The sequence below is a fragment of the Mytilus edulis genome, chromosome 6 (genome assembly GCF_963676685.1).
Source record: "Mytilus edulis chromosome 6, xbMytEdul2.2, whole genome shotgun sequence".
Taxonomy (NCBI): domain Eukaryota; kingdom Metazoa; phylum Mollusca; class Bivalvia; order Mytilida; family Mytilidae; genus Mytilus; species Mytilus edulis.
Window position 1 is genome coordinate 13011865 of NC_092349.1, and position 21826 is coordinate 13033690.

At 33.5% G+C, this 21826-nt stretch overlaps 2 protein-coding genes across 3 annotated transcripts in view; both read right to left on the reverse strand.

Annotated features, from left to right (window-relative positions):
• LOC139527160 (putative cysteine protease YraA) overlaps positions 1-10035 on the reverse strand; it is a 31115-nt gene extending 21080 nt beyond the window's left edge. For both annotated transcript variants that reach the window (XM_071322456.1, XM_071322455.1), the window contains exons 1-3: positions 9925-10035; positions 7837-7974; positions 3678-3774 (exon numbers count right to left, since the gene is read on the reverse strand). In XM_071322456.1, the coding sequence (XP_071178557.1) occupies positions 3678-3774; positions 7837-7974; positions 9925-9984 (295 nt within the window). In that variant the 5' untranslated portion in view covers positions 9985-10035. The remainder of the gene's footprint in view (positions 1-3677; positions 3775-7836; positions 7975-9924) is intronic.
• Positions 10036-18187: 8152 nt separating this feature from the next.
• On the reverse strand, positions 18188-19861 carry LOC139526208 (uncharacterized). Its single transcript, XM_071321334.1, has one exon. It carries the CDS (start codon positions 19859-19861, stop codon positions 18188-18190), a length of 1674 nt encoding a protein of 557 aa, XP_071177435.1.
• Between the last annotated feature and the right edge of the window lie 1965 nt (positions 19862-21826).

Below are 21826 nucleotides of genomic sequence, written 5' to 3' on the forward strand. Positions count from 1 at the left end.
TGGTATCAATGATGAGTTTATATGCAAGGTTGACCTTGAGAGTAATTTGGCTATATTTCTTATGTCACTTTGGAAAAAAAAGTTCATTACGTTTCAACGTATTTAAACATCCCAGTTCTTCACATGTTTGGGTTCTAAGTATTCGTAATGAAGGAAAATCTAGAACAAAATGACTTTTGAACAGCGGTATACTGCTGTTGCCTCCATTTATTCGAACGCACGAATTTCATAAATGGTTATTTTCATAATTGTGTAATTCAAAAAAATGCATACATCGTTGGACCTTACGTTAATTTTCTATTCTGTTTGCCTCCTCCCCGACAACTCCTTTTTTCAATGCCATAATCTGATGAAAATAAAGTATTTTAGCTCACGTTAGAATAGTGCCAACAAAATGACAAATGTTTCGTACCACCGTTTAAACAGTATATGTCTATAGTATTGTTATTGTAATTTAAGTCCTCAAAATAATTATTTCTTTTTGATTTTTATCATATTTTTAAATTATCATGAGACATAAGATGTTTATAATAGAAAAAAAAATGTTTCAGACAACTTTCATTCCTTCAACTTAGAGCAGAATTTGTCATAAACTAAATAAAATAATTTATTTGAATCTGACTTACATCGTTTAACTTACGCTGTCACTTGATTTATTCATTGATTGATTAGGTAGACCACTCTGTGACCGAGGCTCCATGCTGTCACTTGAGTATGCACAGAAACATATTATTAAGTATTAAAATTAGAAGATGTTGTATGATTGCCAATGGGAAAGCACTCCCCACCAAATACCATGAGACGTTTAAGTTAGCAATTATTGATCAGCGTATACAGCTTTCAATAATTAGCAGAACCAATACTCATTCGGACCGAGGAAACTGACCTTACAAGAGATGTGACCTTTGATTTGAGGTTCAAAATGCAAAGGTTTAACTACAGCGGGAAAAGCGGGAGGTGACTTGTAAAACAGGTTATCATCTAAAAGGTTTGGTTGTTTTCTATAATGATCAACCAACTGGATCGACGGAGATGGCGTCTATAAAATTTACGAATTATTAATTTCAACTTCACCACTTGGACCTCTTGATTTTAAAGCTATCTTGTGAGCAGCCATCCTGTATAAAGGAAATCATGATAGGAAACACATTCACTGGAAAATCGTCTCAACTGGGAGACAAATATACTAGTACTCAGTATGCAGGCGCTACTTGAATAGTGCAGAAATAGACATGCATAGCAATTTGAGAAGTTAATAATTGCATGAATTGGGAAGGAGAAATTATCTCTGTTTTCGTTAAGTTATTTCAACCGACCCTCATTTGCATTTGTTTGCACTCTAAAAGATAATGGGAATTTTTCTAGTATCCAGATTTGTTTCACACCACATCTAGAATATGTTGTTTCACAATAACTTTAAAGTCCGGCTTTGATTGCTAAAAAAATTGATGTTTATAATTCAGAAAGAGGTTTAGTACATCACTTGGAGAGCCCGGTCATATAATGTTGTTTGTAAGGACACTTAAATAGTTGAAATATCCGTATAGTGAAATATCCAGTTCTTTATCTGTGTTTGAAATTCTCAAATGAAACATTAAACAGCCATACGATTATCCAGGATACTCTCGTTGGTAAGTGTTGTGGGGGTAAATATTGAGTTTCCAAGTTAATTGTAAATACTTAATCCATTTATCAAGCAGTTTATCTAATGTAATTTACACACAAGAAGGATGGCGTATTGGGCTTTTTCAAATAGTTTGATATAATTTTTTTTTACGCTTTACACTAATATTCTCCATGCTCAATTGAAAGACTACATTGCCTCATTTAACACCGAAAAAAAAAGAAACGTTGATACACATTCTTTGTTTCAGCTGAATGAAAAACGAGCAACGGTGTTGCCACAACTTTTTGATCGATTGCATAGGTGTGGCGTGGTTCGATCTTTCAGTATTCCAATGGTACAAGTTGTGCACCACAACTGTGCGACTTGTTTTATATACATATAAAGCAGAATTAATACGAATTCAAAGAAAAAAGCAACATGTGAAGTTATTTGGTTTCACGTTCAAATGCAATGATGATTTCCTGTCACTAAATAACCATAATTTCAATGAGAGCGTACATGCCATTTATCCTAGTTAACTTGTGATTAAAGATACTATTGAAAGTAAAACATCTGATTTGTTGTTTTCAAATTTTATTTAAAGTCAATTTCATTAGCATCGGTGTGCTCCTACACAAAAACTGCCCGAATAGAGTTATGCGGAGGATGTCCACACTTCATACATTTCAATGTACTTTACCATCACAAATTGGTTGACCGAAAAGATATTTGGGAGTCACAACTTACAAGCGACATTTTTTCGCGGTCTTAGTTCTTCGATACCAGTCTAGTCGTCTTATATTAAAATAAACGAATTGTGTCTGATTTCCCAATTGTGATAGTTTGACTGAGCGGAAACAAGGCGTAAACAAGACGGGCGATGCAATCCTAACTCGAGAGGCAAACCCGGTCCACGTATCCAGCCTTTTGGGGTTTATGCGATTTTTTTTGTTCGTCACCTTAGTGTGTCACATTTTAATCGGATTATGGGATTACGGGATTTGATCATTGGTAAACTACCGTCACTTTGATTTACACTTATATTTTACACAGGCGAACTAGTCTGTTATATATTGATGGTATATGTGATTATTTTTTTACGCCTTATAGTGTCCAGCTCAGGCGACACACATGTATCAATTCTGTAGCCATACATGTTTCATAAAATCTTTTTATATTACATGTACAGTTATCGCATGTTCCAGAGAAAACCTTTTAATACTAGTGTATATACAATAACAACAAAAAGTTTTTGCACGATTTCATGTTGTGTTTTTGTCAAAAACACACCATGGAATCGTGCAGATTCTCGTATCTTTCAGAAGTGAACCTGCCATAAAAATCATTGCTTTGTTTATTTGATCCCGCTGAAAATTAGTATTACGTAATAAAATATTACGTTTCTATTAGTCAAAATGAAAAAGCTTAATATATATATATGAATGTTAATCGACTATTTGTCAAACCTGCGTTTTAGTTACAAAGAAATTGTATATGAATGTTAATCGACTATTAGTTACAAAGAAATTTAATATTGTACTTTGTCATTGCATTGAAATAAAGATACGTGATAGACGTGATACACGTCCGCTATACTAGTGATACTGATAGTGGAAGGAAATGAACTCGATATTTTTAGCTGTCATCTGCGAGCGGTTTTAAAGAATAAAATAATTCGCAACGTAAAGGACAATAACCATCAAAACCAAACAGTAAACAAAGACTCAAAAAACCATTTACATCAACAGTTATAAATAACAAATAAGAAACAACACGAACTCCACTAAAAACCGGGAGTGAAATCAGGTGCCGATATGATGAAATTCAAAATGGTAAATGTACGCCAACAAAAACGTTTCGGAGTTGAAATTTAAGTTGAAATTTAAGATAAAAAGTGTTTACAAAAATGTCGTACATATATACTTGAGTTTATTACCCTTTATGAATTACGTACAAATTCAATATAAAATAAATAAACCAAATTGAAACAACACTATTGAAGCCCCTTCTGTCCGAATAGCATCGTAAGACCAACCTAGTATACATGAAAATAGAAGTAATCATCACTTACCCGACTCATAAACATTGCGCACTAAATCGAGAAAACGCTTGTCCCTCCTCCAATAATCAGGAGCAAATCCTCCTGGAATTATGAGTGCGTCAAGGTCCTGAAATATACAGTTACAGTTAGTAATTAAGCTCTTATATCAATGGTGTGTTATTGTGAAGACAAAAACTTAAACAGACACTTCAGAAAACAAGGTATATCGGCACCCAGACAAATCGGCACCCAAGTCCGAAGACATTTCGGCACCCATTTGGACATTTCGGTATCCGAACATTTCGGGACCAAGACAATCCGGCACCTCGTTTTTAAAAATAAATTTATTATGAAAAATTATAATTTGTATATAAAATATGCATTACAAAAAGAATAATCATCATTTAATAAAACTCATAAAAATACAACTGACATATAAGGATCGTAAATATGCTATGCGGATAAATTTATCGGTTTTAAACAGCAAAATTGGCAGCGTGTCATCCCTACATTGGCTTCCATTTCTACGATTGTAAAAATTATCTGGCGTAATGGGGAGATAGTTTAGACAAAGTAGAATCCTGACTGGACAGTTGTGCGCCCTAGACAAGAAGCTTTGCAATGTAATGGCTGTCAAAAATGGCAACATAGAACATGCAACAGTGGTAAGTGTCTTTTAAATGTTTTTTTAATTATTATAAATTATTAACTGAATTTGTCCTTGCATACTTTTCGTTTCCATACTACTGGGGCCAATCTCTGATAGAGCTAATAGTATGTGTACATAAGGGAGTAGAGGGAAACTTGCCAAATAAATAGTAATATAAGAAATACCCTTATAACGCAAGCTTTTCAAAGGTTTATATTCAGAAGGCAAACACAGCAATCATACTATTTTATAAGTTTTTACGCTGCTCTTCTTTAAAAGCCTATATTGATGTCTTTATACATGAGAGCTACACAAACTCTCCCATTCAACCTAATATTGATTGATTGATTATTTGCTTTAGAGTCACCTTCAGCACTATTCTGCTATTTTGTTGCGGTTTTTATTGATTGAGGGAGACGGAGTCCGAATCAAGAACCAGTGACCTTCGGTGGGAAAACTGACTTTCCTAGTCATTTAATAAGATTAGACATGAGTGCACCTGCCCCGTGCAGGATTCCGTTGCTGACAGACAAAGGATTACATGTAAGTAGTTTGAATACTTAGACCACTAACTCACTGAGACTTCTTTTCAACCTAATCAGAAGTACAAAAGAAATTCTGAGACAAAAAACATCTGAAAAATAATAAATGCAGAAGGCATCTAAAAAGTAAAAGTTGAGAATGGAAACGGGGAATGTGTCAAAGATACAACAACTCGATCAAAGAGCTGAAAACAGCCCAAGGCTAATGATTGGTCTTGAACAGAGCGAGAAAATTTCGCTGACTTCTTCTGGCCGTTAAACACAAATTTAACATTTGTCATTTCTAGTCCTCTTAAAGTTGACTATGCGGCATGGGTTTTACTCACTGTTGAAGGTCAAACGGTGACATATAGATGTTAAATTCTGAGCCATTTCGTCTCTTGTAGAGTTGAGACACTGGCAATCATGTCACATCTTCTTAGTTTTATAGTACAGCAGAATGGACGTCACACTAAACACCGAAACATATAAATGAAAAAAAATAAAAAAAAATAATAAAACCTTACAAGACTAACAAAAGCCATTTATTACTGACTTCGGACAGGCATACTAAAGCAGCGGGATTAGACAAGTTTTGTGAGATTTTCACCCTCTTCCTATACCAATAGCCAATGTAGAAAAAACAAAAAAAATGCAATTCGAACAGTAAAATACGTAACATTGGATATTCCTTCCAAAATGTTTATACGATTTAACATATTTTTATAAGTTTAACCAAATACAAATTTTTAAATATTTGCTTTAATTATTTAAATCATTAGGTTATAATATCAGCTGTTACGGTATTACACATGTAACAGTTTAGTTAAATCGCAAAAGAGATCCGCATTCAATCCCGTTTACATCAAACGGTTGACAATTACTAAGAAGTGATCGAATTTTTAAAAAGATATGATCATTAATCCCAAATGCACTCTTTAATTAATCTAAGTTTTAAAATAACGCATATCGTAGCAGATATCTTATTAGCAATGCTAAGATGCACATAAACTACATGTACAACATGTGCTAGTAGTGTATGTGCAGTTCAAATGCACTCTTGTCATACCATTGCGATAATGTTGATCAATAAACAACTGTGTATTTATAAAAACAGGATACAGAATAAAATAAAAAAAAAATAAAAAAAATGTCTTTTTATAAATTTTAATATAAAAAGAAGACGTGGTATGGTTGCCAATGTTACAACTCTCCACAAGAGACCAAAATGACACAGAAATTATTAACTATATGTCACCGTACGGCCTTCAACAATGAGTAAAGGCCATACCGCATAGCCAGCTATTACAATGTAAAACAATTCAAACGAGAGAACTAAGTAAACGGCCCTATTTATATAAAGAAATGAACGAAAAATAAATATGTACCACATAAACAAACGACAACCACTGAATTACAGGCTCCTGACTTGAGACAGGCTCATACATACCTAATGTGGCGGTGTTAAACATGTTTGCGGGATCTCAACCCTCCCCTAACCTGGGACAGTGGTATAACAGTACAACATAAAAACGAACTATAAAAATCAGTTGAAAAAGGCTTAACTCATCAGATGGACGTGGTTAAGTCAGGTTAACATAAACATCGGTGTTCCGGGGTTTGAACCTGAGGCTCCCTCCTTTTTGACGATTAATGCTCTTATCTTTGTTGCTTGAATGGGGTCATATTCAGTTTAATCAATTATTGAATTAACAAGTTAAGTAAAACTAGATATCTATTTTTTTTCAAAAGAGAAAAAAGTGAAAGCAAAGTTTAGAAATTAAATAAATAAAATTTGTGCTCAACGGAATCATTTACGACTTTCCTGCTAATATTTAAACCTTATAATTCAAATTCAAATTCATATTCTTTACTTCCTAATTACAGGGCCCTTTTGCCTTTCAGGAATTACAATAATTAAAGTTAAACCATAGAAAAGTGACGCCAATATAATACTTTCATTGTCAAACCTTATTAAAATATAGATTTCTGATTTCGTTATTATCATATGCTTTGACGAGCACGGGAGTTCCTAAAAACCTGAATTTTATTCAGATTGGCCTCAGTGACACATTCAGGATTTTTATTGTGGTCCCTGATATGACAATTCTTACTTAAAATTTGCCAAAATTTAAGATCCAGTGAATTGTGGCTGGAATTTCATACTATTTTTTTTTTTTCTAAATTTATAAATCATTTATTTCATCACGGAAGACGGACGCAATACTAGTATTGTTCAGGAAATGTCCCGATTCAGCCGTTCGCGATTCGATTTTGATCAGATTTGCATCTTTTGCATGCTAAAAAAACCCGACGCAGACGGAATAAAACATTCGGAAAGATCGATATGCAATATACGAGTACTTACTCCGAAATGCAACGAGTGAAGTAGAGAAGCAGGCATCGACTACCGATTTTCAAGTTCCGATTTGAGTCATCGAACAGACAAAGATATTCCGGACTCACACTGAAGACACTATCACTATCGCGAGAGCACCGAAGCGAAACATCATAACTTTTCGACAGTCCACCAAAGAATTTAAAAGATCTACAATTGTGTTCGGTTGGATATACTGGTCAACAATTTCACTTCTAGCACTTTTGGTAATTTTGCATGTTCATTGGCATGTATTTCACAAATTGTCTAACCATCTTGGTATGTTTTGAAAAAGCTATTTAATTAAGGGGGGTATGGAGGACTAGGTATCACTGAAAAAAGAGAACGTATGGAACATCAATCCTACTGACTGTTATTGTTAATATATCAAACAGAGGCGGAAACAGTTTTTTCGAAAGGGGCGTATTTCCTAGATTTAATATAATTGAATGTATACCACAGAAGCAGAACAACTTTTCAAGAAGCAGTTTGTTTTTTCGGTTTCATATTTAAACATATATATCGTGAAAAGGATGATTTAACTTTGAAATCAAACGAATTTGTACCCTTCAGGCCACATCTTTCCCCCCTGGATCCACACTGCCATAGATAAAGCGTATATTATTTGAAAGTAATTTTTACCTCATGTTTGACATCATCAATGCCCTGTTCTGCTTTACAAGGGTAGCCATGTTTAGAGTTGTAAGTCTTTCCTTTTTCAGGTCCAATTGTAAATGTCGCATGTCCCTCTTCTTTCAATCTGTAGTAGGGGTACCATAACTAAAGATAGAAACAAACAAGCAAGCATAGACGATTGACTATTAAATGTAGAACATCAAGTGTATGCATGGGGTCTGAATGAAGTGTACAGAAAAGAAAATAAGTGGTTCAAACAAAAAATGTATGTGCGTTTACTGTTACATGCTGGAAAAAATTAGAGTAGGTAGGTCATCGAGGTAGGGATTTTTTTCTCTTCATTTTTTACAATGAGTCTATGTCATTTCAGTGCTGAATCAAAAATGGTCAAAAACTTTAGGATAGGGGATAAACACTAGGGTAGATAGGGGTACAGAAAACACACACTTTTTTGTTTGGACTAGAAAAAAAAAGAATATTGAATGAGTTCACAGGGATATCATAACTAGAGGCTCTCAAGAGCCTGTATCGATCACCTGATTCTACTTGGGTTTTTTGAAATCCTATAAAAAAAGATAAAATTTGGCTACAAAGTAACAAAACATTAAAAAAGGAACATTTATGCTATGTTTGGTTTCATTCAATTAAGTGGCTCTCCAAAAGAAGACATTTGTATGTATTTCCCATAGGGTCCTATGTTAAACCAAGTCCCCTACTGGCCGCCATCTTGGATGATGGATCGGCTACAAAGTAACTACACTTGGTCAGCATGTCATAAGGAACATTCATGCAATGTTTGACTTCATTCCATTCAGTGGTTCTCTAAAAGAAAACATTTGTATGTATTTCCCTTGGGTCCTATGTTAAACTAAGTCCCCAGCTGACAGACATCTGGGATGATGAATCGGCTGCAAAGTAACTACACTTGGTCAGCATGTCATAAGGAACACTCATGCCATGTTTGGTTTCATTCCATTCAGTTGTTCTCTAAAAGAAGTCATTTGCATGCATTTCCCATAGGGTCCTAAGTTAAACTAAGTCCCCCTGCTGGCGGCCATCTTGGATGATGGATCGGCTACAAAGTAACAACATTAAATTTTGGTCAACACCTAATAAGGAACATTCACACCATGTTTTGTTTCATTCCATTCAGTGATTTTCTAAAAGAAGTCATTTGTATGCATTTCCCATAGGGTTCTTTGTTAAACTAAGTCCCCCGCTGGCGGCCATTTTGGATGATGGATCGGCTACAAAGTAACAACACTTGGTCAGCACCTTTATATAAGGATCATTCATGCCATGTTTGGTTTCATTCCATTCAGTGGTTCTCTAGTCTAGAACATGTAGAAGAAGTTCAAAATGTAAAAAGTTAACGCCGACGACGTCGGGGCAGGTGAGCTAAAAATAGAGTTCCATGGACAAAATAAATATATTGATATAATATCGAATAAGTGAGGGCTAAAACATAAAAATAGAGACCATGAAGAGAACAATGGACACAATCAATATAGATTAGCCTATTCGATTTTCTGGTTGGGGAGGGTGTCCAGGAGGATCTACAAAATGAATATCATTGCTTGATAAAGGCTGAACACATCAAATATAAACATGTTAGACATGATATGTCCTGTGACCAGATTGAGCTTAAAAAAATAGGGTAGAATGACCACATTTGTAAATGAATTATTATGTAGAAACAGAAAATTATAAACAAGGGAACTCGGGTACGTCTATGTTCAAGCACAGAACTGCATGATTGTCAAAACGGTAAATGCAGTTCTGGGGCAAATTTCAGTGGCGGATCAAGCCATTTTAAAAAGGGGGGTTCCCAACCCAGAGTAAAACAACTATATGCTCCCATTCAAATGCATTGATCGTCGAAAAAAGGGGGTTTCAACCCCCGGACCCCCCCCCCCCCCCCCCCTGGATCCGCCACTGAATTTAGAGTAACTACTTTGACATACGAACGACCTAAATCTTGAACTCTGTCGGTCAGATATATGGGATGTAAGCCGATTCAGTGTATAACACTGTTTTGCTTTGTACGTTCCATCATTTGAAATTTTTATATGAAAACAATTCTGTCACGTTTACCTCTAAATCTTCATAATTAAACTCGGTCAGTATTCCAACTCGTTTCTGTGTTGTTGACATTTTTCTTCCTGTACGTTTGTTTGTATTCAAAGGGAAACAACCAAGTATTTTCTTCTGTGTAGAAAATTAAAGGATTTATATAAATGGGGTTTCTATCCATGACAAAAAAACAGTACATCCAAAACAAAAAACAACACAAAAAAGCTGTTTTACTATTATTGTAAAATACGCAGTAATAAAGACAATAATGACATTGTTCAAATTAGATGATATGTATACAGCTGTACCGCTGTTTGTATTAATAAAATCTATTATCGCTATTTTGTGCATTTTTCCTTTGATCTTTTATTGTGATAATTTTTCATATCATGCTACTCGCTTGAGATGGAAAATTATCGCTAGAAACGTGGCGTTGCTAATGAAATTGACATGAACAAATCAAATCAAATCAAATAATTGTATTGGCGTAAATTCCTATACAGAAATGATATCAGCCGACATTTACAAAAATACATGATGAAATTGACAACGTCGGCCGCTTATCATTGCTTATAGGTAAAATAGCGATAAACAGATTATCATTGGTCATCTCAACGATAATCCATAAATAATATAGATGTAATATCCCCTCAGAGAATATCCACCCTTTTGAAGCTCTTGAACTTTGTCATAATGCATGGATTTTAGTAGTACAAAATTCAATCTTTGTCACTTGATTTTTTCGGTGGTAACAAGAAAACCAGGACCAAGCTTAAACTAAGGCGTGCCACTGGGTACTTTATTTTAGTCACGGATCCGCATGCAGGTGTTTTCTAGTAAGTACAAAAATCAAGAGCACTATTGTTTTTAAATAAAAGTTTGCATATTTCCAGAAACCTATGTGTATAATTATGGCTCTGATATTTCATACTATTTGGAACAACTCCAGTAACAATTGATTGATAAATGATTGTTGTGGCAGTTTGTTTGTTATATAGCAGCACCATCCTTGATAAATTCAAGTATTTCATCTAAGCCAGGCAGTGCTATTTGTAAGCGACAATAGTTCCTTTTACACAAACACTTATGTTACAGTTTTCAATTAAAAAAAAGTTATATCATTACGATATATCTCTTTTTATGATAAAACCTAATAGTATATAATAATAATTTTTTTTTCCATGAATTTATGCAAACTTTCCGAAAAAGATTTCACTTCGTGCGTCATTTTAGCATTTAATATAAACATGTAAAGAATCATTTAACTTAATTTCTGAGGATCTGAATACGTTAGGCGGTTTGCTTTATGTTCATGTAGAAATAAGTTAGAACGTGGTTACAAAAAAAACCCCAAAAAACACTAAAAAAAAACACGAGGTAAATCCATTTAAAAAAAATGGTAACTCTTACCTTTCAGTGTCACGTAACCAACTTGAATATTTAAATCTACATGTACATGCAGTTAAACCGTTGGTCGTCAAACTGTTATATTGATTTTGCTTAATTCACATTAATCACATTATTATGTTGGGTATCTCTTCAGTGATGTAGTTCGGTATTTATCCATCCGGCATTTAAAATTTTGTATTTGAGCGTTCATAATGAAGATAACCTTTGATGAATAGTTGTCTCATTGGCAATCATAACCCCCCTTTTTTAAAAAACGTAAAGGATGGAAAAATGATTATGCGAAGTCATGAAATTTTATGCGACTGTCATACTAGTGAGAGGTTTAGCTTGCTTTATATAACCAGGTTTAACCAACCAAATTCTACATAAGAGTATGCCTGTATGAAGTGTTATCCCTTCGATTGATGTGTTTGAGTTTTTGATTTTGCCATTTGAAAAGGGATACATCTTTTTGCATTTTCCTCGGAGTTCACCAAGTATTTTTGTGATTTCACTTTTTATCAAATCAACTTTATACAAAAACAAGATGTCATATTAGAAGCCAGACATGTTTACTATACTAGTACACTAGTCTTTACTGATTTATATTGGTCATTAACTTACCTATCTATAATACTAAAATAACGAGGTCCAAATTGTCAGCCGTCATCACGTAAAAATTAACGATGAATCAAAGAATTCAACTTTATATATAACTAACATAGTACAATGGTGTTGATTAAAAATTACACCACTCTAGGCCCATTTGTTTTCCACATAATTAAAATTGCCAATAATTAAGAAGTTCCGGATCGAGTCCGACACCGATACCAATAGTATTTTTCACCTATTACCTATTACCTTATCTGTATGTTCCGCATCCGACAGCCGCACCACCAAACGGTGTATTTAGAATTTTGCTGTATACTGTTGAGTACAAAATACTCCATTCCAGGCCCTTTTGTTTTCCAAATTATTAAATATTAACAATAATTGATAGGTTCCAAGTCGACGGGTTCAAACAGAAAGATTTTGAAAGCAGAGAAAACTGTGCATCTTACTATAATCGGCATGACTTTATCAGATGACAATACCAATACTAAAATAAGGCATACGCATAGTTATATACTTTAATTCAGTCACGGACCCGCGATATCACGGGTGTGTTCTAGTTTTTTATATTTGTATTTGCTCCAGTTTAACTTGTCCTTGTACATTTTGTCCCCTACTAAAAAGATTTTTTCATGGGATGTTTCGGACTTTACTTTTACCATATCCTTTTTAGCTCACCTGGCCCAAAGGGCCAAGTGAGCATTTCTAATCACTTGGCGTCCGTCGTCCGTTGTCGTCTGTTAACTTTTACAAAAATCTTCTCATTAAAAACTGGGCCAAGTTTAACCATACTTGGTCACAAACATTATTAGAGTATCTAGTTTGAAACATTTGTCCGATGACCCCGGCCCCGCCCACCAACCAAGATGGTCGGCATTGCTAAAAATAGAACATAGGGGTACAATGCAGTTTTTGGATTATAACTCTGAAACCAAAGCATTGAGAGTAAATCTGACATGGGGTAAAATTGTTTATCAGGTCAAGTTCTATCAGCTCTGAAATTTTCAGATGAAACGGACAACCTGTTGTTGGGTTTCTTTCTTCTGAATTGACGGAAATTTTGCCGTTTTTGGTTATTATCTTGAATATTATTATAGATAGAGATAAACTATAGACATCAATACTGTGCAGCAAAGTAAGATCTAAAAATAAGTCGAATGACAAAAATGGTCATTTGATCCCTTAAGGAGTTATTGGCCTTTTTTATCAATTTATAACAATTTTTCGTTAGTTTTTGTAATCTTACAAAAATCTTCTCATCTGAAACTGCTAAGACAAATTTAACCAAACTTGTCCGCAACCATCATTAGGATATCTAGATCTGGTTTAAAAAATGTGTCCGATGACCCCACCCATGAACCAACATGGTGAACATCGGTAAACATAGTACATAGGGTAAAATGCGGTTTTTGGCTCATATCTCTGAAATCTGACAGGATAAAATTGTTCAGTAGGTCAAGATCTATTTGTCCTGAAAAATTCAGACCAATCAGGAAATCTATTGTTGGGTTGCTGCCCCTGAATTGGTAATTTTAAGAAAATTTGCAGCTTTTGGTTATTATCTTGAATGTTATTATAGATAGAGATAAATTGTATACAGCAATAATGTACAGCAAAGTAAGACCTAAAAATAAGTCAACATGTCTAAATCGACCCTTTAAGGAGTTAATAACATTTATAGTCAATTTTAACAATTTTCATAAATTTTGTAAATTTTTATAAATTTTTACAATATATTTTTCACTGTTACTACTAGGCCAAGTTCATTATAGATAGAAAAAAATGCAAGCAGCAAGAATGTTCAGTAAAGTAAGATCTACAAACACATCATTATTACCAAAACACGAGTTTGTCATGAATCCATCTGTGTCCTTTGTTTAACATGCACATTGACCAAGGTGAGCGACACAGGCTCTTTAGAGCCTCTAGTTATATTTTGTAATTGTTGGGGGAAAAATCAAAATTTTGTGTAGTCTAATTAAAATATAGACATGTTTCGTTATACTACTCATATGTAGTATAACGAAATCGGAGGTCTATATTTTAATTAAATGAAGTTCGTCGGTTCTGGATTATATCAAGTGAATTTCTAGTTGCGTTGAAGACTCGTTGGTGGCCTTCGGCTGCTATATGCTGTGTGGTCGGGTTGTTGTCTTTTTAACACTTCCCCATTTCCGACTCCCCCCTCCCCCCCTCATTTCCATTTTCAATTTTATTGTAATCATTTTTTTATAATGTTTTTCCACATTAACAGACACATTTCCTCATACTCTATTTTAATTTAAGCAGAATAATTATAACCCCTTTATTGTTTATGAATTTACGTTATCATTCTTTTCAAAAATGAAATGAATACATGCTTTTTTGTTTTTTTTGTTTGTTTTATAAACGTCCACATTTATAGGTGAGCTCATGACTCGAATTGTGTATATTCAAATATTTTTGACGACACATTGAAAAGAAAAGATATGCTACGTATAAAAGAAGATGTGGCATATATGTCAATGAGACACCCAAATAACAAAGATATCCTAGCACGTAGAAAGAAAAATATTACAGTCATTTCTTAAATAGACAGCAACTCACGATACAAAAATTCACAGACAAAAAGACAGAGAAAACGTCACAGACCAAAAAAAAAAATATCAAGACAAAAAGACAATGAATTTACTTTTGAGATTCTTTTTTTTTTTAACAAAACAAACCACTTATTTTTAAAATGAAATGTTTTTGTCTTGAACTATCTTATACGAAACAGCTTTGTAATTCAATACATATAACTGATGATCAAATAATTATGAGAACAAGATGTCAAAGTGATACATACATACATGGCTTTATGGTACCAAGAAACATATCCTAAGAATGATTAAAATCTAATAAATTTTCTTTTATCAAGGCTTATGAACCATTTCCTAAACTTAAAAATATGTAATAAAATGAAATATTTCAAAATCGTTGTAATAATCCTGTGTTGGGATACGCTAGGCAAAATATTAGGAACTCATAAAATTGCATCCTTTAATGGCGCTTGCAAAACAAAAAAGAGACAGTACCTGTGATTACGATTACATACATGTATATAACAAAATCGTATACGGACTGAACAGTATTTCCGGAAACGCGGATTCAAACCCCTATATATTAACCCCCCCCCCCGACAAAAGAAAAATGTAAATTTTTCTAAGGGTTGAATTCGCTTTACAATATATATGCACCAGCTTACAATATATATGCACCAACTCATATACCATCTCAAAACACAGCATGCAAAATTACAATTATCTGACGTTGCGAAATCTCAACTTTTGAAAGTTATAGCTAGTAGTTAAATATATTTTTACAGATCCGAAATTGTTTCGTGATACATGTATCATTGAGTAATAAATTCAACAGAGCCCCTAACTCTTACAATATTGTGGAAATGTCCTATAATGATCACATTTCATAAGTTGCAAGTTTCAAAAAAATATATTAACTATCTCTTACAGAATCATGGTACCAAACCCATTTACGCACACACACTCTCATAAAAAATATAAAATTGCTAACAGATAAAACACATCAGAAAGATATAATTCACGGGGTTTATTTTTGAAATTATCTCGATATCACTAACATAGATCCTAGATAATACACTCCTCATAAAAGTTCCAAAAGGACGTTAACTACAGATTTCCGTCTTTATACCATGCAAAAAAAAAACAACCAAAAAAAACCCCATTCTCTCTACATTTTCCTTAATTTGCTCGCTAATGAAACTGTATATCACTATATCATGTTTCCTTAAAAATCCACTAAATACAAAATGAACCATATTCATACGATCTCATCAACATATTTCAAAAATAGTAAAGATCGATGTTCAATATAAACATACAAAATTCAGCATTCTTCATAGAAAATAATTATTGAATTACAAATCTGAAAACGCAGTACCAACTTTCTGCTATTATGTTACAAAATTAAATAAATCAAATATTAATGACTAGTTAATTCAAACTTAATACTTATGTAAATGAAATTGAAATAAAAAATCTACATGTATAAAAATGCACAAGTGTTTAGTATAATGTCATGTATACGCAATATCAACAATCGTTCATTATTTTCATCAGAATAATAGAAAAAATCAAGCAAACATACATAATACGAATTGTTCAAGTATTTTAAAAAGATAAGTAATATCAACATATGCAAAATAAAAAAATCTTTAGCAGTTAATAAGCAGTTTCCATGTACATGTATATTATATATGCAAACAAACTAATGTCCGTATATTTAAAAAATAAAAAAAGTTTTCATTGAATAACATTGGAATTGGGCTCCGCTCTGTACTGGATTTCATCTGACATCATAGTAACGGATTGTCCGATAAATCTCACGGACAAAAACATGAAAAGTTTGCCAGAAAAAGTCGTTGTACCATCATCATAGGGCATTGGCATGAGACAAATCTCACGGACAATAAGTTCAAGAAAAGCATCGCTGTACACAGATTAATAAATTGTCACGAGATAAATCTCACGGACAAAAAGTTCCAGAAAAGCATCGCTGTACAGAGATTAATTAATTGTCATGAGATAAATCTCACGGACAAAAAGGTCCAGAAAAGCATCGCTGTACAGAGATTAATAAATTGTCATGAAATAAATCTCACGGACAAAAAGGTCCAGAAAAGCATCACTGTAAACATCCGGGTAACTTGTCATGAGATAAAACTCAAGGACAAAAAGGTTCGAAATAAAAATCCTCGTCAAGCATTAAAGTATAAATTGTTCAAATTGGCAATTGTCTTGAATTTTACAACAAAATTCGTTTAATATGTACAATATGAGCATTCCATAAAATTAAACACTGAATAAAACATTAAAAAACGGTGTATCATGAGGTAATAAAACCTCACGGACACAAAACGACTCATAGAATTTGTGGAGGTAGTCGGCGTTTTATCAAATCACGGGTTTTCTTGTCAAAATCGGTCTCCTTTAGCCAACGGGGATTTTGAGCCGGTTCTCCAATGAAATAAACTAAATAACTCATTGATCCGTCCATAATTTTCCTGGCAAGTATTGATTTCGTTTAACTTTGTAAAAACGATTATCATCACTCGAAACAGTTTTGTCTCCTGGATCGGTGAAACTTTCATCTTCAAACCGAGCTGGTTTCTTTTTTAATCGGGTTGATTTCCGGATTAGGGACTGAATACTTTTCCCTTTTCACTTTTTTGTTTGTTCGTCTGTCGCATTGTTTGAATTGTTATTCATCAAAATTTTTCCTGTGTCGTTCTCTGTATCATTTGAATCATTGTCATTAAATGAAAATGTTATTTCTAATAATTCGGACACACATACAAACATATTGTCAATGAAAAACTTCTATTTTAAGTATATCGGGCACAGAAAAAAAATTTGACCACCCACGTGGTTTTCCCACTTCAGTGAAAATTATGGGAAAAAAATGTCAGTTCACATGGTTTCAGTTCAGTTTTACACAAATAAAGTCCTTTGAAATTATATTTAGGGTCCTCCGCCATGTAATAATCCTGTGTGGGGATACTAGAGGCAAAATATTAGGAACTCATAAAATTACATCCTTTAATGGCGCTTGCAAAACAGAAAAGATACAGTACCTGTGATTACGATTACATACGTGTATATAACAAAATCATATACGGACTGAACAGTATTTCCGGAAACGCGGATTCAACCCCCTATATATTACATCGTTCTCTTATATATTCAAAAAATTGTCATCAAATTAAATGTGAATTTTTACCTTTTATTTATTGTCTTATCAAATTTGTGACATTATTATACGTCCAGTGACTTTCGGTCCGTTAACCTAAAATAAGTAGTATCATTGATGTCATTGATTAAAATAAACAAGTAACAAACGCAACAATTTTCTGAATTTGTTAATTTCATGTAAGGTAAATTATCATTCAATTTGGTTGTTATTCGATCGTGTCTGATTTCTCAAGTAATTAATCGGTGAGATTCTCATTCTGGCTCGCAATAATTAAAGTGATGTCACCATGTTTCCAATTTTATGTATATATGTGTATATAAAATTGAGAATTGAAATGAGAAATGTCTCAATGAGACAACAACCCGACCAAAGAGAAGAACACAGCCGTAGCACATCAATGGGTCTTCAATACAGCGAGAAAATCCTGCATCCGGAGGCGTGCTTCACCTGGCCCCTAGGCAAAAATATGTACTAGTTCAGTGATATATGTCTATTACAGAAATATATATATTGAGATTACTCAGTGTTTACTTCATTCATAAGATAAATTAAATTTTGTCGAGTATCTAGCACCTGCGTCACAAACAAAACCTGAAGATTCATTATGTTTGAAACAAATATGCTGCTGGGGAAAGGTCAGTCTTTCGTCAGATTTAAACAGTACTTTGCTATCCTGTCCATCTCTTGATATTACTATTATTCTATTAGACTCATAGTCTGCTACAATCACGTTACCATAAGAATCTGTGCAAAGTCCATGCGGTCCTAATAAATCCTGTTTATATTGCCAGATCTGTTTACCTGATACATTGAAACAGTATACGGCCTTGTCTTGACTGTCACTATAAACAACTCTGTCATTGCAGTAAACAAGGTGAAAGATTTCGCTCTGAACTTTTATTGATTTTATGGTATTGCCTTCCAAGTCTATAATATGGATTTCATTATTATCCAAAGCTACAGCCAGAGAATTGTTAGAGAATGATATACCGTAGCCAAATGTGATCAAAGTGATAACTTTGGTAACTTTTTCAATCTCCATATTGAAGATCTTAATGGCTTTCTCATCAGCACAAGTTATTGCAATAGTATCCTGATTGATCTGTGTAACAGCAAATGAGCTTTCAGATATAGGTAACTCTTTAAAATGTTTTCGATCCGAAGTCAGAATATAATTGGAACTAAAAATTCCTATTATTAGAACTCTTCCATCCATCAGACAAATCATGTCACTTACATTAGTGCCAAAGCCGAGCTCTTCCTCTGCCTCTATATTCATTGTCATGTTGTGTATGTTGCATTTTTCTCGTGAATGCACTTGTGCATCTTTGCTGACAGTTGTTTCTCTGGTTATCGGTACTTCTGTCTTCTCAACTATTATTTCACCTAAGGATTTGACAGATTCTAAATTGCTTAGTAACTTTTCAATTTCACCATTTTGTTTCATTTTGATCATAAAATCTTTTGATTTATCATCTTTATCCAAATCCTCAACATATCGTTGACATTCGTGTACTCGTTGTTCAATCTTATGTACACCTAGAAATGATTGGAGATTCGAGTCATGTGCTATGACAGTATCTAAGTTTTCTGACATTGTTTTTAACTCTTTCTTTTGTCGTTCAAATTCCGTTATAAAATCTAAAGCTTTTGTTTTTTGCTGAACCCAAATTGTATCTATTTCTAGGCATAAATTTGTCTCGAGTTGATCGAGGTGTTTATTAATTTTCTCTCTAATCTTAAGGATTGATTGTTTTATGCCTTCACATTCTTGTTTTCCAGTTTGTATATTTTTTGATTTGTTAGTTACCATTTCATCTATAAAATGTAAGACATTTGTGATTACTTTCTCTACCGATTTTTTCGATTTTTCAAACTTTGTTTTCTCCACAACACTAGTTAAGCTCTCAATTCCTGTACATCTTAAATGACTAGTCGAAATACATTTATCGCAACATGGCATTAAATGATCAGGACAGTACAATTTCAGCTGTAGTTGATGCTTACCACATTCAGTTGGATGGATTGATGGTTTATAATTTTTTATGTTGATTGTCTTATGATGACGTTTTCCTTTTGATTTTTTGTGAAGACCAGAACATTTCAAGCATAACCCTTCGTCACAGTTATAACACCAGATGTCAGCTTTAGTCTTCCTTTTTATTTCTTGACAAGGTCCACATGGTATTGGATTACTAGATGCCATAATCTAAATGAACACAAAAAATAACTTATGTAATTATCATTGTAGACAGAGTCAATACGGTATAGGTTTTAGATGCCATGATTGGAACATAAACAAAAATTAATACAAATATTTGTGGAGAACAGAAACAAAGAACTCAGCATTTTTATGATTATAAAAGGGCATAACTAAAGAATAGTAAAAGTGACGCCATCCAATTTCAAACCTGATCTGTATTATGTGGTAATAAGCATTGTGCATAAGTTTTATAAAATTTGGTTGAGACTAAAGTCGAGACTAAAGTTAGACGACGGAAACGAAAAATTCAGCATTTGTTCCCCTTCGTAAAGGGGCATTTCTCTAAAACAGTTATAGTTATGCCTCCAAAATTCGAACTTGATCTGTATTATGTGATAATAAGCATTGTGTATGAGTTTCATAATATATGGTTGAGACAAACTAAAGTTAGAGAACGGAAACCGACTTTGGTACGTACAGACGGACAAGGATAAAACATAATTCCCCCTCCGCTACGGCCTCCCACTCTGGATGATCTGGATACTTCCCCCTCTGGATCTGCCACTGCCATATGTTCTACTTTTAGACATGTCGGCCATCTTGTTTGGTAGGCGGGGTCGTCTGCCACATTGTTTAAAACAAAATACCCCAATGACGTTTTTGCCCATGAAGTTTCAGAGGGGAACATTTTTGTCAAGATAACGACGGACACCAAGACAAGCTCAGTTGGTCATTTGGGCTAGGTCATCTTGAAAAAGACGATGAAAATATTCTGCTCTAATACTTGATACATTAACTTCATTAAATTATTATAAAGAACGATATATAACCGGTTCGCCATGACGTTCATATTTTTTCTAAAATGCCATTTTTTCTTCATAAAAGATAGCCTGCATAAATATTTTGGTCAAGTATATTTAATAAGAGGTGTCAATCTGTCATGTTTAGCATCATGTGAAGGAATAAATGAATATAATTTATTTTACTTTATAATTTTGTTTAAAACACGTCAAAAGATATATTTTTCTGCATGGGAAAATGCATTTTTTTTTTGCTACATAAAAATCGTCTTTTCTGTGCAAATTACTCAGTAACTGGCCAATACAATGATTCAGTGAGTTTTCATATTACCAAAATAACAACTTTAAAGAGACATACCTTTCTATTTGATAACAAAAGTCAATTCAGATCATTTTGTAAAAATTTGGTCTGTTTCCATAAATATCTGCTATCCAGTCATTGTGTTTACTTCAGGTAGCCAGGTGATTCAGGTAAACATTGTTTTTTTAAATGACGGAGAATATTATGTCTATTGATATTACCTTTAAAGATGGTATTTGAATGACTGATTGAATTGGATCTTTTATTTGCCAAACATGTGTATGGAAAAAATCGAAATAGATCTATCACATACACACACGTTGACTTTCAATTCAAATGTATAATTTGACCAAGTTTTCTTTTCGAGGCTGTCGTTTGGTATTCTCAGATTTTTTTTCCATAAAAATATGGTCAAATATTGCTATGGAAATGTATATTATACTATTATTTTAAAAAAGACTATTGAGGGGCTCCTTCTGTATTTTCTAATTTGTTTCTGACTCAAATAAAATACCAATATCAAATGGAACCAGGTGCTCCGCAGAGCGCAGCTTTATACGACCGCAGAACTCGAACCCCGAACAGTTGGAACAAGTATGGACAGAACATTCAAGCTTGATATAGCTCTGAATTTGGATTGCGATCAAATTTTGACATAATATGAGTTTCTGACACAAAACAAATGTCAAGATCTTTACAAATCTATTGAGCAATATTGTGCAATTAAAGAATTCTTCTTTTAACTTTTCAAAAAATTGAAAACAACTACTATCCCTCTTTTTTTGCAATTAGTCCAAAACCTGACATTTCTTTATCATAATATACAAGTAGTGTAAGGGAGGTAAATCCTAACATACCCAACATTGT

Coding starts and splice junctions, on each gene's coding strand:
- LOC139526208 (XM_071321334.1), bottom strand. CDS start 19,861: ATGGCATCTAGTAATCCAATACCATGTGGACCTTGTCAAGAAATAAAA.